This window comes from Ranitomeya variabilis, chromosome 4, assembly GCF_051348905.1.
Source record: "Ranitomeya variabilis isolate aRanVar5 chromosome 4, aRanVar5.hap1, whole genome shotgun sequence".
In the NCBI taxonomy this organism is placed as follows: domain Eukaryota; kingdom Metazoa; phylum Chordata; class Amphibia; order Anura; family Dendrobatidae; genus Ranitomeya; species Ranitomeya variabilis.
The window spans coordinates 403,150,816-403,168,262 of NC_135235.1; the positions used below are offsets into that span (position 1 = coordinate 403,150,816).

General features: G+C 45.5%; 1 protein-coding gene across 1 annotated transcript in view; it reads left to right on the forward strand.

Moving 5' to 3' along the window:
- The window catches only part of LOC143764937 (uncharacterized), an 83,534-nt gene that overhangs the window by 22,329 nt on the left and 43,758 nt on the right, over positions 1 to 17,447 (forward strand). Inside the window, exons 2-3 of the mRNA XM_077251068.1 lie at positions 6,026 to 6,385; positions 14,814 to 14,978. Coding sequence (XP_077107183.1) covers positions 6,038 to 6,385; positions 14,814 to 14,978 — 513 coding nt within the window. The 5' untranslated portion in view covers positions 6,026 to 6,037. The remainder of the gene's footprint in view (positions 1 to 6,025; positions 6,386 to 14,813; positions 14,979 to 17,447) is intronic.

Consider the following 17,447-nt stretch of genomic DNA (forward strand, 5'->3'; position numbering starts at 1 on the left):
CGGCTTTGTGATTGGTTGCGTCGCAGTCACATGGGCGACGCAACCAATCACAAGCCGTGACGTCACGGGAGGCTGGACACGCGCGCATTTTAAAATGCGCGCTTGTCCAGCCTCCCGTGACGTCCCGGCTTGTGATTGGTTGCATCGCGGTCAACCAATCACAAGCCGGGAGGCTGGACACGCGCGCATTTTAAAAATTTTAAAATGCGCGCGTGTCCAGCCTCCCGGCTTGTGATTGGTTGACCGCGATGCAACCAATCACAAGCCGGGACGTCACGGGAGGCTGGACAAGCGCGCATTTCAAAATGCGCGCGTGTCCAGCCTCCCGTGACGTCACGGCTTGTGATTGGTTGCGTCGCCCATGTGACTGCGACGCAACCAATCACAAAGCCGGGACGTAATTTTAAAATCCTTAAGGGCCTGAAATTACGTCACGGCTTGCTGTGATTGGTTGCGTCGCCCATGTGACTGTGACGCAACCAATCACAAAGCCGGGACGTAATTTTAAAATCCTTAAGGACCTGAAATTACGTCACGGCTTGCTGTGATTGGTTGCGTCGCCCATGTGACTGCGACGCAACCAATCACAAAGCCGGGACTTCACGTAAGGAAAGAAAAGCGCGAATTTTAAGCAAACAACGCTGCCGGTTCCCTCGGAGAGGTGAGTATAGCAATATTTTTTATTTTAATTCTTTCTTTTACACATTAATATGGTTCCCAGGGCCTGAAGGAGAGTTTCCTCTCCTTCAGACCCTGGGAACCATCAGGAATACCGTCCGATACATGAGTCCCATTGACTTGTATTGGTATCGGGTATCGGTATCGGATTGGATCCGATACTTTGCCGGTATCGGCCGATACTTTCCGATACCGATACTTTCAAGTATCGGACGGTATCGCTCAACACTAGTTCTCATACATTGTGTCCCCATTCAGTTTTGATCCCCCATATATTGTAGTGGTCCCCATACATTGTGCCCAGCTTGTGCTTCTGGTGACACACACCCCGTAAGTTTTTAATTGCGCTCTCCCTGCTACAATAATGCCAAACATGCGGCTGCTTAATGCAGTTTAGGCACAATGGGGCTCAGAAAGAGGGGGGCAATTGGATTTAGGAGAGCAAATTTCACTGTGCTGTATAGGGGATAAGACGGTTGTATTCTTCTGGTCAGTGTGATTACAGCGATACAAGATTTATATATTATTTTATGTTTTGCTGCTACCACAAAGTAAAAATAATTTTTTATAAGAAGTTTTTTCTTCACTATATTGTGGTGCTTCTTGTGCATTCAGATTTTGGGCACATAATTTTTTTTTTTTATCGCTTTTTAATCCGATTTTTAAGATGTACAGGTCCTTCTCAAAAAATTAGCATATAGTGTTAAATTTCATTATTTACCATAATGTAATGATTACAATTAAACTTTCATATATTATAGATTCATTATCCACCAACTGAAATTTGTCAGGTCTTTTATTGTTTTAATACTGATGATTTTGGCATACAACTCCTGATAACCCAAAAAAACTGTCTCAATAAATTAGCATATTTCACCCGTCCAATCAAATAAAAGTGTTTTTTAATAACAAACAAAAAAAACATCAAATAATAATGTTCAGTTATACACTCAATACTTGGTCGGGAATCCTTTGGCAGAAATGACTGCTTCAATGCGGCGTGGCATGGAGGCAATCAGCCTGTGACACTGCTGAGATGTTAAGGAGGCCCAGGATGCTTCAATAGCGGCCTTAAGCTCATCCAGAGTGTTGGGTCTTGCGTCTCTCAACTTTCTCTTCACAATATCCCACAGATTCTCTATGGGGTTCAGGTCAGGAGAGTTGGCAGGCCAATTGAGCACAGTAATACCATGGTCAGTAAACCATTTACCAGTGGTTTTTGCACTGTGAGCAGGTGCCAGGTCGTGCTGGAAAATGAAATCTTCATCTCCATAAAGCATTTCAGCCGATGGAAGCATGAAGTGCTCCAAAATCTCCTGATAGCTAGCTGAATTGACCCTGCCCTTGATGAAACACAGTGGACCAACACCAGCAGCTGACATGGCACCCCACACCATCACTGACTGTGGGTACTTGACACTGGACTTCAGGCATTTTGGCATTTCCTTCTCCCCAGTCTTCCTCCAGACTCTGGCACCTTGATTTCCGAATGACATGCAAAATTTGCTTTCATCAGAAAAAAGTACTTGGGACCACTTAGCAACAGTCCAGTGCTGCTTCTCTGTAGCCCAGGTCAGGCGCTTCTGCCGCTGTTTATGGTTCAAAAGTGGCTTTACCTGGGGAATGCGGCACCTGTAGCCCATTTCCTGCACACGCCTGTGCACGGTGGCTCTGGATGTTTCCACACCAGACTCAGTCCACTGCTTCCTCAGGGTCCGGTCACCTCTTCTCGTTGTACAGCGTTTTCTGCCACATTGTTTCCTTCCAACAGACTTACCATTGAGGTGCCTTGATACAGCACTCTGGGAACAGCCTATTTGTTGAGAAATTTCTTTCTGGGTCTTACCCTCTTGCTTGAGGGTGTCAATGATGGCCTTCTTGACATCTGTCAGGTCGCTAGTCTTACCCATGATGGGGGTTTTGAGTAATGAACCAGGCAGGGAGTTTTTAAAAGCCTCAGGTATCTTTTGCATGTGTTTAGAGTTAATTAGTTGATTCAGAAGATTAGGGTAATAGGTCGTTTAGAGAACCTTTTCTTGATATGCTAATTTATTGAGACAGGTTTTTTGGGTTATCAGGAGTTGTATGCCAAAATCATCAGTATTAAAACAATAAAAGACCTGACAAATTTCAGTTGGTGGATAATGAATCTATAATATATGAAAGTTTAATTGTAATCATTACATTATGGTAAATAATGAAATTTAACACTATATGCTAATTTTTTGAGAAGGACCTGTAGTATGAACAAAAACTATCAATTCAGTTATTGGGTTTTTTTTTAACCCGGTTTACGGTGTGATAAAAGTGATAAGACCAATTTGTTCATGTATGATTACAGAGATATCAGATTTATATACTCCACTAGATGGTGGCCCGATTCTAATGCATCGGGTATTCCAGAATATGTATGTCCACGTAGTATATTGCCCAGTGACGTAGTATATTGCCCAGCAACGTAGTATATTGCCCAGCGACGTAGTATATTGCCCAGTGACGTAGTATATTGCCCAGTGACGTAGTATACAGCACAGAGCCACGTAGTATATTGCACAGCGACGTAGTATACAGCACAGAGCCATGTAGTATATTGCCCAGCCATGTAGTATATTGCCCAGCTACGTAGTATATTGCCCAGCCACGTATGTCACAGGTTAAAAAAATTAAAAATAAACATATACTCACCATCCGCAGGCACGTTGTAGTTCTGTCGCCTGTGTGGGGTGCAGGCGGCAGCTTCCGGTCCCAGGGTGTGATGACGTCGCAGTCACGTGACCGTGACGTCATGGCAGGTCCTTCTCGCGCAGGCGCGCAGGACCTGTGATGACGTTGCGGTCACATGACCGTGTCACGGTCACATGACCGTGACGTCACGGCAGGCGCGCAGGACCTGTGATGACGTCGCGGTCACATGATCGTGTCGCGATCACATGACCGTGACGTCATGGCAGGTCCTTCTCCCAGACCATCCTTGCCACCGGAACGTGCCGCTTGCATGGACCGGCCGGAACATCGCGAGGAGCGGGAAAGGCGGCGGAAGGTGAGTATATAATGATTTTTTATTTTTTTTATTATTTTTAACATTAGATGTTTTTACTATTGATGCTGCATAGGCTGCGTCAATAGTAAAAACTTGGTCACACAGGGTTAATAGCGACGGTAACGGAGTGCGTTACCCGCGGCATAACGCGGTCCGTTACCGCCGGCATTAACCCTGTGTGAGCGGTGACCGGAGGGGTGTATGCGGGCGCCGGGCACTGAGTGCGGGGAGTAAGGAGCGGCCATTTTCTTCCGGACTGTGCGCGTCGCTGATTGGTCGTGGCCATGGTCGTGGGCGTTTTGCCACGACCAATCAGCGACTTGGATTCCATGACAGACAGAGGCCGCGGCCAATGAATATCCGTGACAGAAAGACAGACAGAAGGACAGACAGAAAGACGGAAGTGACCCTTAGACAATTATATAATAGATATGTTTCCGAACTAGTTTCTCAATATCTTCCCTCACGTAATCGGTCCTCCCAAGACCTCCTCTCCTCCACGCTTATTAGCTCCTCACCCAATCGCCTCCAAGACTTCTCCCGAGTATCCCCCATCCTCTGGAATTCAGTGCCCCAACACATCCAGTTATCCACCACATTTGGATCCTTCAAAAGAAACCTGAAAACTCATCTCTTCAAAGAAGCTTACAACCTGTAATGACCACACGGCCACCTCAACACCATCGGAGCTACTGCAACCCCCGACCTACTCTCTCCTTCCCCATAATCCTGTAGAATGTAAGCTCGCAAGGGCAGGGTCCTCTTGCCTCTGTATCAGTCTCATTTGTTTACTGTAAGTTATATTTGTATTTTGATGTAACCCCTTCTGATGTACAGCACCATGGAATTAATGGTGCTCTATAAATAAATAATAATAATAATATACAGTAGTTTTTTTATGCTTTGCTCTTTTTTCACACTAAAAACAATATTTTATAAAAATTAATTTGTTTTTTGCATCTTCATATTCTGAGAGGTGTAACTTTTTATTTTTTTATTTAAAAAGGAGTATCTGAGTCACTTTACATAACAAGAAAATGTTTTTAAAAATATGTAAAAAAAAAAAAAGAAAAGTTAAAATCACCCCCCTTTCGCCCCATTCAAAATAAAACGATAAAAAAATGAAACCTACATATATTTTGCATCGCCGCATTCAGAATTGACCGATCTATCAATTAAAAATAGGATTAACCTGATCTTTTTTGGTCGTCACATCATTGAATTAAAATGCAATAACTGGCGATCAAAAGATCGTATCTGCATTAAAATGGTATCATTAAAAACTTCAGCTCGTCACGCAAAAAATAAGCCCTCACCCAACCCGAGATCATGAAAAATAGAGACGCTACAGGTATAGGAAAATGGCGCAATTTTTTTTTTTTTTTTTTAGCAAAATTTGGATTTTTTTTCTCCACTTGGATAAAAAAGAACCTAGACATGTTTGGTGTCTATGATCTCGGAATGACTTGGAGAATCATAATGGCAGGTCAGTGTTAGCACTTAGTGAACCTAATAAAAAGCCAAACAAAAAAACAAGTATAGGATTGCACTTTTGCAATTTCACCGCACTTGGATTTTTTTTCCCGTTTTCTAGTACACAACATGCTAAAACCAATGATGTCGTTCAAAAGTACAACTCGTCCCACAAAAGATAAGCCCTCACATGGCCATATTGACGGAAAAATAAAAAAGTTATGGCTTCTGATGTAAATTGTCTCTTCAGAGAGGAAGAGAACTAGAACTCTAGTGCTACCTATAGGAAGTAGCAATCCTAAAAGTCAGTGTTGACCCTTTAACGAGCCTTGTCACATGACTTAGGATAAAAACCAAAACCAGAATTTTAATTTGCAGACACTGTGTTTCGGGGTGCTTCCCCTCATCAGTGCAAAGTGTGACATCTGATTTGGCTGGGTGAGAGGCGTCTGATCGGAACCCAAGGGGTAACATTTCTCCTTACGGAGAGTGACATGTCAGGCATGCCGATATGAGACTTTTAAGCCGCAATGTTCCACTGGGAAATATGCAAATTGTCTCTTCCGATCTTCTGTCTCTTTTCTTCTGATGTCACACCCTTCTTCTTGGCTGAATTGAGAGATGAGGTCTTGGGAGCTATTTACTCAGACTGCAGCCCATCCTGACATGTGACTAGGACTGGTTGCTCTTTGAATTATTATTACAGTCTTGGAGAATCCCTTTAAATAATGAAGACTTTTCCTCTAAATCTATTAAGCATTTATCAGACCATCGTTAGCCAACAGATTTATCTCCATACTGTTCTGTAACACTGCTTTATGTCTCCTCTTCTAGGAAAAGTCAAAAATGCCAAAATGCATTGTTGATTATTGCCATAATTATGCTGGAATGCGGAAAAATTATGCCAATGTAATTCTCCATGGTTTTCCCACCACTCTTGATGGAATAAAAACCTGGCTGAAATCTTTAGAACAAGGTGGTCAAGTTTTCAAGAACCTTGGTGAGATGGCTGCAAAAATACACGAGGGCAAAAAGCATGACTCGTATCGCATTTGCTCTGAACATTTCTCCCAGCAATGTTATATGGTGAACGGAGACAAAAAAGTATTGAATAAAAATGCAGTTCCAACAATCTTGACTCCCTGTGTGACGGAACCAAGCTGTATCCATAGGCCAGAGCCCCTGAGCAGACAGGTGAGTTGTGGACTTACAGTATATCGACACAACTGATGAGGTTGTACATCTCTGTACATTGGTAATACCATTATAATGGAAAAACACATTGGGGCCGATTCATCAAATCTTTAAGGCTACGTTCACACTAGCGTTGTGCGCCGCTGCGTCGGCGACGCAACGCACAACGCACGCAAAAACGCACGCAAAAACGCTGCGTTTTGCGACGCATGCGTCGTTTTTTGCCGAAAATCGGACGCAAGAAAAATGCAACTTGTTGCGTTTTCTTGGTCCGACGCTTGCGGCAAAAAAGACGCATGTGTCGCACAACGCAACAAAAAAAACGCATGCGTCCCCCATGTTAAGTATAGGGGCGCATGACGCATGCGTCGCCGCTGCGTCGCCGACGCAAACCCGACGCACATTAGCTTAACGCTAATGTGAACGTAGCCTAACACCAGAAAATGTGCGTAAAAGCTTTAAAAGTTATTACATTTTTGTGCAATGTGGAGTTGCTCTAAAAATGTAGCAACTTTTGTCGTATGAATCTGCTTTGTTGAAATGGGTGGAGCTGAAGAGGACCTTGGATGGGGAGTGGCCATTCCCGCCCATCCATTAATTAAAAGTATCTGTGTTTTATAGAGCATAAATGCCACTCTAGTCACTTATCGGAGTAACATTTCTGGTATGGTGCATGCGACTCAGAACAGAAATTGCGCCAAATTCAGTAAGTGGCATGTGCGTAATGATTTTGGCACTTTGTACTCCAGCAAGACTGGCGTAGCGTGAGTATGCACTGCACCAGTCTTGATGAATCAGCCCCAACGTCTTACCATATTGCTGCATTTCACATCACACTTAAATTTTCCTCCTAACCAGACCAAAAAGACGTCAGCTGAAAAGGAAACATGATGGCAAAATGTTACAAAATTCATGCTCCGCTGTGCCATAATGTAACTGGAATGATAATTTTCTGGTCACTGTGGGTGAGTCACATTATGCGTAATCCACCCACCTTGACTTCTCTTCTTGAAAATGCGGCCTACTAGTGTTATTAGACCTGCCACAGGTTACAGTTTAGTAGGCGTGCACCTCGGTCTGAGGCATGCGGAGACCGGACCAAATCACCGATCCGGTATGATATGCGCGACATACTGGCTTGCTCTGTGTATCACACCACAGCCTACCAGTGTATACCTCTCCTATAATGACAACAAAAAGTGGATGAGCGGGCACCGTCCATTTGAAATTAGGTAAAGGGGATCACCATATGCATACTCTATACAGTATATCACATAAGCAAATGTGTATGCACAAACTAGGGATCACCACACAATAATTAGAAAAAATATAAACAATCTTTATTTAGAAACAGTCCACACAAAACAATTTAAAAACATTTAAAAACCCACACCATCATAGTTGGGTACTGGGTCCATAACAATAATTGACAAATGTCACAAGATAATTGTAAAACACACCACAGCCCAATATTTGATATAATATCAATGCACATAGACAGATCATATATACCAATCCATACACAAAGGTTGCATTAACAATCACCCTGTATACCAGTGTGATTGGCTGATATAGGAGAGCCACCAAAAACCTAATTTCCTACCTATAAACCCTTGTAGGGAGATAGAGGGGGGGGGGGGGGGAAGGAGGGCAAACGGAACAAAGTCCCAAATAGTAGAGATATATGAGAATGCCAAAAAATGCCCTGTGCCTACTCCAACCCTTCAATAAAGGCTCTTACCCAGCTTTCCGGGGTGAAATACCCTGCAAGCCTGTGCTGTGCAGTCTATCCGATCAGAGGGCTGTGTGGATACAAAGACCCACGCGTATCGACGCTGCCAGCGTCTTCCTCAAGGTCCTATAATGACAATACACATGAAAGGGAACTGTGTGGCATATAGGCATCCTTTTTGCCTGTGTCCTATACTTTACAGCCATTACAGAATTTTGTATATGCTTCTATACTATGGCATGAATAGTAAGTGTTCTACCAGCCACCTGTGTATATTACAACCCCTGGCAAAAATTATGGAATCACCAACCTTGGAGGATGTTCATTCAGTTGTTTAATTATGTATTAAAAAAAGCAGATCACAGACATGGCACAAAACTAAAGTCATTTCAAATGGCAACTTTCTGGCTTTAAGAAACACTAAAAGAAATCAAGAACAAAAAGCATTAAGCTACTTACGGGTAGCGGCATTTTTCAGAGGCCCATGACAGCACTACGAGAGAGAGGATCCGCCCTTAAGGAACAGGAAACCTACGGATACAAAAAGGGCGGCACCTCTCCTATGCATCAGTTGTATTTCAGAGCCTGAGAGGACTACCGCGGTTAGTGGCATACAAATATACATTATATACATTTTGAAAATGAAAATATACTATTTAATTGTAACTAGACACCATACGTGAGATCTACATATCACACTATATACATATTTAGGAAGTGCAACCCCCACATGAATAGGGAGGGAACTAAGGGTGCTGTCATGGGCCTCCGAAAAATGCCGCTACCCGTAAGTAGCTTAATGCTTTATTCGGACTCCCATGACAGCACTACGAGAGATTTACAGAGATGTAAGCTACCTTAGGGAGGGACTATAGTCTGCAGCACCCTTAACCCGAAGGTGAGATCAGGGGAGGACCCCAAATCCAACCGATAGTGCTTAAAGAACGTGGAAGGGGATGACCATGTGGCCGCCTTACATATTTGTTCCACTGATACTCCAGATCTTTCTGCCCAGGATGATGCCATGGCCCGGGTGGAATGTGCCTTTAGATTCTGCGGAGCTGGCCCCCCACCCGCTGTATAAGCCAGAGAGATAGTTTCCCTAATCCATTTAGCCAGTAAATATTTTGATACTCTACATCCTTTCTTTGGACCTTGGAAGGAAAGAAGCAGTGCCTTATCTTTCTTCCAATTATTGGTGACTGAAATATACTGTAGAAGAGATCTCCTAATGTCTAAGGGTACCGTCACACATTGAAATTTTCATCGCTGCGACGGCACGATCCGTGACGTCGCAGCGATCGTATGAATATCGCTCCAGCGTCGTAGACTGCGGTCACACGGTGCAATCACGGCGCTGGAGCGATGCCGAAGTCCCCGGGTAACCAGGGTAAACATCGGGTAACTAAGCGCAGGGCCGCGCTTAGTAACCCGATGTTTACCCTGGTTACCAGCGTAAACGTAAAAAAACAAACAGTACATACTCACCCGTCGGTGTCCTTCAGGTCCCTTGCCGTCTGCTTCCTGCTCTGAGTGCAGCCGTACAGTGAGAGGCGCAGATCGCAGCACCGCTGTGATCTGCTCTCACTTTCCGGCCGGCACTCAGAGCAGGAAGCAGACGGCAAGGGACCTGAAGGACACCGACGGGTGAGCATGTACGGTTTGTTTTTTTACGTTTACGCTTGTAACCAGGGTAAACATCGGGTTACTAAGCGCGGCCCTGCGCTTAGTTACCCGATGTTTACCCTGGTTACAAGCGAAGACATCGCTGGATCGCTGTCACACACAACGATCCAGCGATGTCAGCGGGTGATCAAGCGACGAAAGAAAGTTCCATACGATCTGCTACGACGTACGATTCTCAGCAGGATCCCTGATCGCTGCTGCGTGTCAGACACTGCGATATCGTAACGATATCGCTAGAACGTCACGAATCGTAACGTCGTAGCGATGGAAATTTCAATGTGTGACGGTACCCTTACGTATGAAGCTCCTGCTCTTTAGGATTAGAGGGATTAGGAATAAAAGATGGTAAAACTATCTCCTGCGATCTATGAAAACGTGTCGCTACCTTTGGCAGATATGCTGGGTCTGGCCTAAGGACTACCCTGTCTGATAAGATTTCTGTGTATGGGGGAAGTCTGGAATGTGCCTGGATATCCCCTATCCTGCGGGCTGAGGTTATGGCAATCAAGAAGGCTGTCTTAAGTGTCAACATCTTGATCGAAGCATCTTGCAGAGGTTCAAAGGGGTGTTTCATTAGAGAGGACAGAACTAAATTTAGATCCCACGGAACCGTTCTGTCTTTACATACCGGTCTAGTTCTACAAACTGCCTTCATAAATCTCGCTACCCAATAGTTGTTAGCTATATTACAGGAAAACAGGGCACCCAGAGCTGAGACTTGTACTCTAAGGGTACTAGTAGAGAGTTTTAACTCAAACCCCTTCTGTAGAAACTCTAAGATTTGTTCGGTGGGCGCCGCCATCTTGGAGCTCCTGCGCATGCGCAGAAGCTCCGCGACCCGGAAGTCATCGCCGGCTCTGCCCCCGACGTCACCCCCGGTCCACAGCGCTTCCTGTCAGAGCTGCAAACAGCGTGGGACGCCGAGACATCGCCAGCAGGACTCCGGGTGGCGCCGCCATGATGCCGCCGCCCCGACAGAGCCCCCACAGCACTCGAGGTAGGGGATCCATCATACTTACCATGCGCCGGCTCCGGAGACAGGACACCCCTGGTGACTTGCTCCATGCTGATTCAGTCACAGCCGTGCAGCCCCGCCGGGACCACCGTGACCGCTTCAGGTACCCCGCACCGGCCGAGGTAGGAGACCCCCTTGCTACCTGAATCGGTCCAGCCGGCCTGGAAATCCAAAACTTCTTTTGTAGGATCCAGTCCCTTTAGGAACAGGAAACCAACTGATGCATGGGAGAAGTGCCGCCATTTTTGTATCCGTAGGTTTCCTGTTCCTTAAGGGCGGATCCTCTCTCGTAGTGCTGTCATGGGAGTCCGAATAAAATGTGGTAGTCAGTAATGGTTACTTTTTGTAACCAAGCATAGGGGAATAATTATAGAGTCACTCAATTATGAGGGGAAAAAAATTATGGAATCATGAAAAACAAAAAAAAACACTCCAAAACATCACTAGTATTTTGTTGCACCACCTCTGGCTTTTATAACAGCTTGCAGTCTCTGAGGCATGGACTTAATGAGTGTCAAACAGTATTCTTCATCAATCTGGCTCCAACTTTCTCTGATTGCTGTTGCCAGATCAGCTTTGCAGGTTGGAGCCTTGTCATGGACCATTTTCTTCAACTTCCACCAATGATTTTCAATTGGATTGAGATCCGGACTATTTGCCGCCATGACATTGACCTTATGTGTCTTTTTTCAATGAATGTTTTCACAGTTTTTGCTCTATGGCAGGATGCATTATCATCTTGAAAAATTACTTCATCATCCCTAAACATCCTTTCAATTGATGGGAAAAGAAAAGTGTCCAAAATATCAACATAAACTTGTGCATTTATTGAAGATGTAATGACAGTCATTTCCCCAGTGCCTTTACCTGACATGCAGCCCCATATCATCAATGGCTGTGGAAATTTGCATGTTCTCTTCAGGCAGTCATCTTTATAAATCTAATTGAAACGGTACCAACCAAAAGTTCCAGCATAATCACCTTGCCCAATGCAGATTCGCCGATTCATCACTGAATATGACTTTCATCCAATCATCCACAGTCCACAATTACTTTTCCTTAGCCCATTGTAACCTTGTTTTTTGCTGATTAGGTGTTAATGATGGTTTTCATTTAGCTTTTCTGTATGTAAATCCCATTTCCTTTAGGCGGTTTCTTACAGTTCGGTCACAGATATTGACTCCAGTTTCCACCCATTCGTTCCTCATTTGATTTGTTGTGCATTTCCTGTTTTGGAGACATATTGCTTTAAGTTTCCGGTCTTGATGCTTTGATTGATGTCTTCCTTGGTTTACCAGTATGTTTGCCTTTAACAACCCTCCCATGTTGTTTCTATTTGATCCAGATTTTAGGCACAGCTGACTGTGAACAACCAACATCTTTTGCAACATTGCGTGATGATTTACCCTCTTTTAAGAGTTTGATAATCCTCTACTTTGCTTCAATTGACATATCTTGTGTTGGAGCCATGATTCATGTCAGTCCACTTGGTGCAACAGCTCTCCAAGGTGTGATCACTCCTTTTTAGATGGCAGATCTAATTTGATGCAGGTGTTAGTTTTGGGAATGAAAATTTACAGGGTGATTCCATAATTTTTTCCCTCATAATTGAGTGACTCCATAATTTTTACCCTATGCTTGGTTAAAAAAAGTAACCATTACTGACTACCACATTTTTTATTCTTGATTTCTGTTAGTGTTTCTTAAAGCCAAAAAGTTGCCATTTGAAATCACATTGGTTTTGTGCCATGTCTGTGATCTGCTTTTTTAATACAAAAGTAAACAACTGAATGAACATCCTCCAAGGCCGGTGATTACATAATTTTTGCCAGGGGTTGTATATGTATATATATATATATATATATATATATATATATATATATATATATATATATATATATATATATATATATATATATATATATATACACACATATATATATATTGCTCCTATATTATCGTAAAATGGCCGGTTTTTGTCATGTAAAACAATCATACCTTTTCCAGCTTTAGGGTTCATTCACGCTGGCGTATAAAATATCAGTCAGAGTCTCATCCAGGAGAGTGGGATGATTTTTTTCTCACTTGTCATCTGTATGTATGCAATCCGTTTTTTTACTCAGCATTTATTAATCTTTTACAGGATCATTTACAGTGTCCTGTGTTACAAAATTGCAATGTATGCATAAAAATTGCATACCACCCTGATGGGCCATATGGCATGCAATTTTTTTTCTCACACCCATCCGATTTCAGAGTGAAATTGCAGCATGCTGAGAAAAAATCCGCAGATCTGCACTGTCTCACTGAATAACATATTTTATCGGATTGCACTCGTCTGATTTATACGCAAGTAGTAGCAAGGTCTTAAAGAGATTGTCCAGTCCAAATCGGTAAAGGTACCTTCACACTAAGCGACGCTGCAGCGATACAGACAACGATGCCGATCGCTGCAGCGTCGCTGTTTGGTCGCTGGAGAGCTGTCACACAGACCGCTCTCCAGCGACCAACGATGCCGAGGTCCCCGGGTAACCAGGGTAAACATCGGGTTGCTAAGCGCAGGGCCGCGCTTAGTAACCCGATGTTTACCCTGGTTACCAGTGTAAAATGTAAAAAAACAAACAGTGCATACTCACCTTCGCGTCCCCCGGCGTCCGTTTCCTGCACTGACTATGAGTGCCGGCCCTAACAGCAGAGTGGTGACGTCACCGCTGTGCTGTGTTTTCACTTTATGGCCGGCGCTCAGTCAGTGCAGGAAGCGGACGCCGGGGGACGCGAAGGTGAGTATGTACTGTTTGGTTTTTTTACACTTACACTGGTAACCAGGGTAAACATCGGGTTACTAAGCGCGGCCCTGCGCTTAGTAACCCGATATTTACCCTGGTTACCTTTGTAAAACATCGCTGGTATCGTTGCTTTTGCTGTCAAACACAACGATACACGGCGATCTGACGACCAAATAAAGTTCTGAACTTTAACCAACGACCAGCGATATCACAGCAGGATCCTGATCGCTGCTGCGTGTCAAACACGATATCGCTATCCAGGACGCTGCAACGTCACGGATCGCTAGCGATATCGTTTAGTGTGAAGGTACCTTAAGTCTGCAGTCACACTGTGCCACTGCAGACTTGCAGATCAGGATGCAAAAATAAAGCCAGCAAGCAACCCCAGATCCCAAAAATTGACAGAGCTACGGGTCTCGGAAAAAGGTGACAAATGCAAAAACTTTTTTTCATGCACAATTTGGAATTTTTTTCACTACTAAGGCTTCTTTCACACTAGCGTCGTACTCAGCCCGTTGCAGAGCGTCGGGCCGACATACCGACGCTAGCAGTGAATGCGCCGCACAACGGGAGCAGCGGATGGTGTTTTTCCACGCATCCGCTGCCCCATTGTGAGGTGCGGGGAGGTGCGGGGAGGTGGGGGCGGAGTTCCGGCTGCGCATGCGCGGTCGGAAATGGCGGTCCGTCGGCGGCAAAAAATGTTGCATGGAACGTTTTTTGCAGCCGACGGTCCGCCACAACACGGCGCAACCGTCGCACGACGGTTGCGACGTGTGGCAATGCGTCGCAAATGCTTGCGTGCCTTCTTCCGGAAGAAGGCACGCAAGCCGAAACGCGCGTAGGGGTGGCGCCGCAGGTCTGAGGTAATTATGCTCCAATAACGTTATTTATTGTCTTGTATTTTGCTATGATGTGCTTGCTGGATGCTATTCACCAGCTGAGTGTTATTAACCTCACGTACTACTAGCACACTTGCATTTTCTATAAGGACGGTATTTTTTGATTATAGCTTGTCATTATCCTCTCACCTGCGGCTGTGGTGTAGCTGTCACCTTTCATAGCATTCCCTCTGTTTTAATGTTGTGATTTTTAATACTGTGGTTTTCCAATAAAGTTATTTTCTGATTATATCCCTTTCTGTGCAATGTTTCTATGTAGGGTTTAACAATTTAAGGGGTGTAATTTATGTTTTCCATTTCTCACATTCAGCCTAAAGAATTTTTGAAAAGAAGAGCAACTGAAGACTCCTCACGGTACTCACAGGAAGCAAAACTATTCTGTAAGGACAACCCCAAATCAGTGAAAAGTGGACGAGAGTTAACTGGAATAGTTATAAATCTCACGCTAGAGATCATCTACCTGCTGACTGGAGAGGTGAGGGATTCTGGGAATTGATCCTAACTACCTAGGGGTGCACAATCTTTTCTGGCCCAAAGGCCAGAATGTACTGCTCACAATGGCTGCAAGAGTTATTTATGGCTTTGTAATTATTCTGTCCTTATGCAATAAACAAGTAACTCTCTAGGTACTTGCTTATTTGTGAGCCTGTGATAGGTTACACATTAGCCAATCTGAAAAGACAGAGCTGTAGGGGGAGGGAGAGAATAGCAGACTGAACCAATAATGAGACAGGAGGTGTGTCTCAGACTACCTCAGACTCCATGTAAGCACTGTGGGTTAACTGTGATCACATCGTAACTGTCCTTAACGAGCTATGTGAAAAAGCACTCTACTAACAGTTAAATCTAATGGCCACTACTCCCTGTTGATTCTCCTAGATGTCTCCGCAGTATTCAACACTGGATGACCAGCTGCTCCTCACTATGCTCTGCTCTATCGTTCTCAAGGATACTGCTCTCTATTGGCTCTCCTAACAACCTTTCTGATCGCTCCTTCACAGTATCTTTTGCTGGCTCCTCTTCCTCTCCTCTCTCTCACATTATCGAGGTTCCTCAGGTTTCAGTCCTAGATCCCCTCCTCTTCTCTTTATTCACTGCCCCTATTGGATAAACCATCAGTAGATTTTGTTTTCGGCATCATCTCTATGCTGATGACGCCAAATTAAACACTTTGTCTCCTGACATTACACCTACATTACTACAACATACTATTAATTCTTTGTCTATTGTCACTAAATTCAAGTTCTCTATCTAAAATTGAATCTGTCAAAAACTGAACTCCTTGTGTTTCTTCCAGGGGCGTAACTACCGCGGTCGCAGGGGTCGCAATTGCGACGGGGCCCGCAGTGCTTAGGGGCCCCTAAGAACTCTGAGCTACAAAATGGGCCGCCGGCCCTTTATAAACCTTCTTTACAGGCCCTGGTGCGCGTGCACTCTCTCAGTGCATGCGCGATCACGGGTGGGACTGCACTTGTCACGGCAGCAGAGCCCCTCCACCGCAGAGAGCCGCACACCACAACTATGGCTGCAGCTGCTCTGTGCGCACAGGACCTAGGATGAGGTCACAGGAGGGGAGGAGTCGGAGTCACATGATCAAGGGCTTCCGTGTAGTGCAGGACAGTAGTGCAGTGCTGGTTGTCATCATGCTGGAGGAGGGTAAGCTTTTGTGTGAGGTCAGGAGGGGTTTGTGTGGATGTAGCAGAGCAGTGTGTGTATGAGGTGTACAGAGCGGAGCCGTGTGTGTATGAGGTGTACGGAGCGGAGCCGTGTGTGTATGAGGTGTACGGAGCGGAGCCGTGTGTGTATGAGGTGTACGGAGCGGAGCCGTGTGTATGAGGTGTACAGAGCGCAGCAGTGTGTGTATGAGGTGTACAGAGCGGAGCCGGGTGTGTATGAGGTGTACAGAGCGGAGCAGTGTGTGTATGAGGTGTACAGAGCGGAGCCGTGTGTGTATGAGGTGTACAAGGCGGAGCCGGGTGTGTATGAGGTGTACGGAGCGGAGCCGTGTGTGTATGAGGTGTACGGAGCGGAGCCGTGTGTGTATGAGGTGTACAGAGCGGAGCCGTGTGTGTATGAGGTGTACGGAGCGGAGCCGTGTGTGTATGAGGTGTACAGAGCGGAGCCGTGTGTGTATGAGGTGTACAGAGCGGAGCCGTGTGTGTATGAGGTGTACAGAGCGGAGCAGTGTGTGTATGAGGTGTACAGAGCGGAGCCGTGTGTGTATGAGGTGTACAGAGCGGAGCAGTGTGTGTATGAGGTGTACAGAGCGGAGCAGTGTGTGTATGAGGTGTACGGAGCGGAGCCGTGTGTGTATGAGGTGTACGGAGCGGAGCCGGGTGTGTATGAGGTGTACAGAGCGGAGCAGTGTGTGTATGAGGTGTACGGAGCGGAGCCGTGGGTGTATGAGGTGTACAGAGCGGAGCAGTGTGTGTATGAGGTGTACGGAGCGGAGCAGTGTGTGTATGAGGTGTACAAGGCGGAGCCGGGTGTGTATGAGGTGTACAAGGCAGAGCTGGGTGTGTATGAGGTGTACAAGGCAGAGCTGGGTGTGTATGAGGTGTGCGGAGCGGAGCAGTGTGTGTATGAGGTGTACAAGGCAGAGCTGGGTGTGTATGAGGTGTACAAGGCAGAGCTGGGTGTGTATGAGGTGTACGGAGCGGAGCCGTGTGTGTATGAGGTGTACAAGGCGGAGCTGGGTGTGTATGAGGTGTACGGAGCGGAGCCGTGTGTGTATGAGGTGTACAAGGCGGAGCCGGGTGTGTACGAGGTGTACGGAGCGGAGCCGTGTGTGCAAGGTGTGCGGAGCGGAGCCGTGTGTACGAGGTGTACGGAGCGGAGCCATGTGTGTACGAGGTATACGGAGCGGAGCCGTGTGTGCAAGGTGTACGGAGCGGAGCCGTGTGTGTACGAGGTGTACGGAGCGGAGCCGTGTGTGTACGAGGTG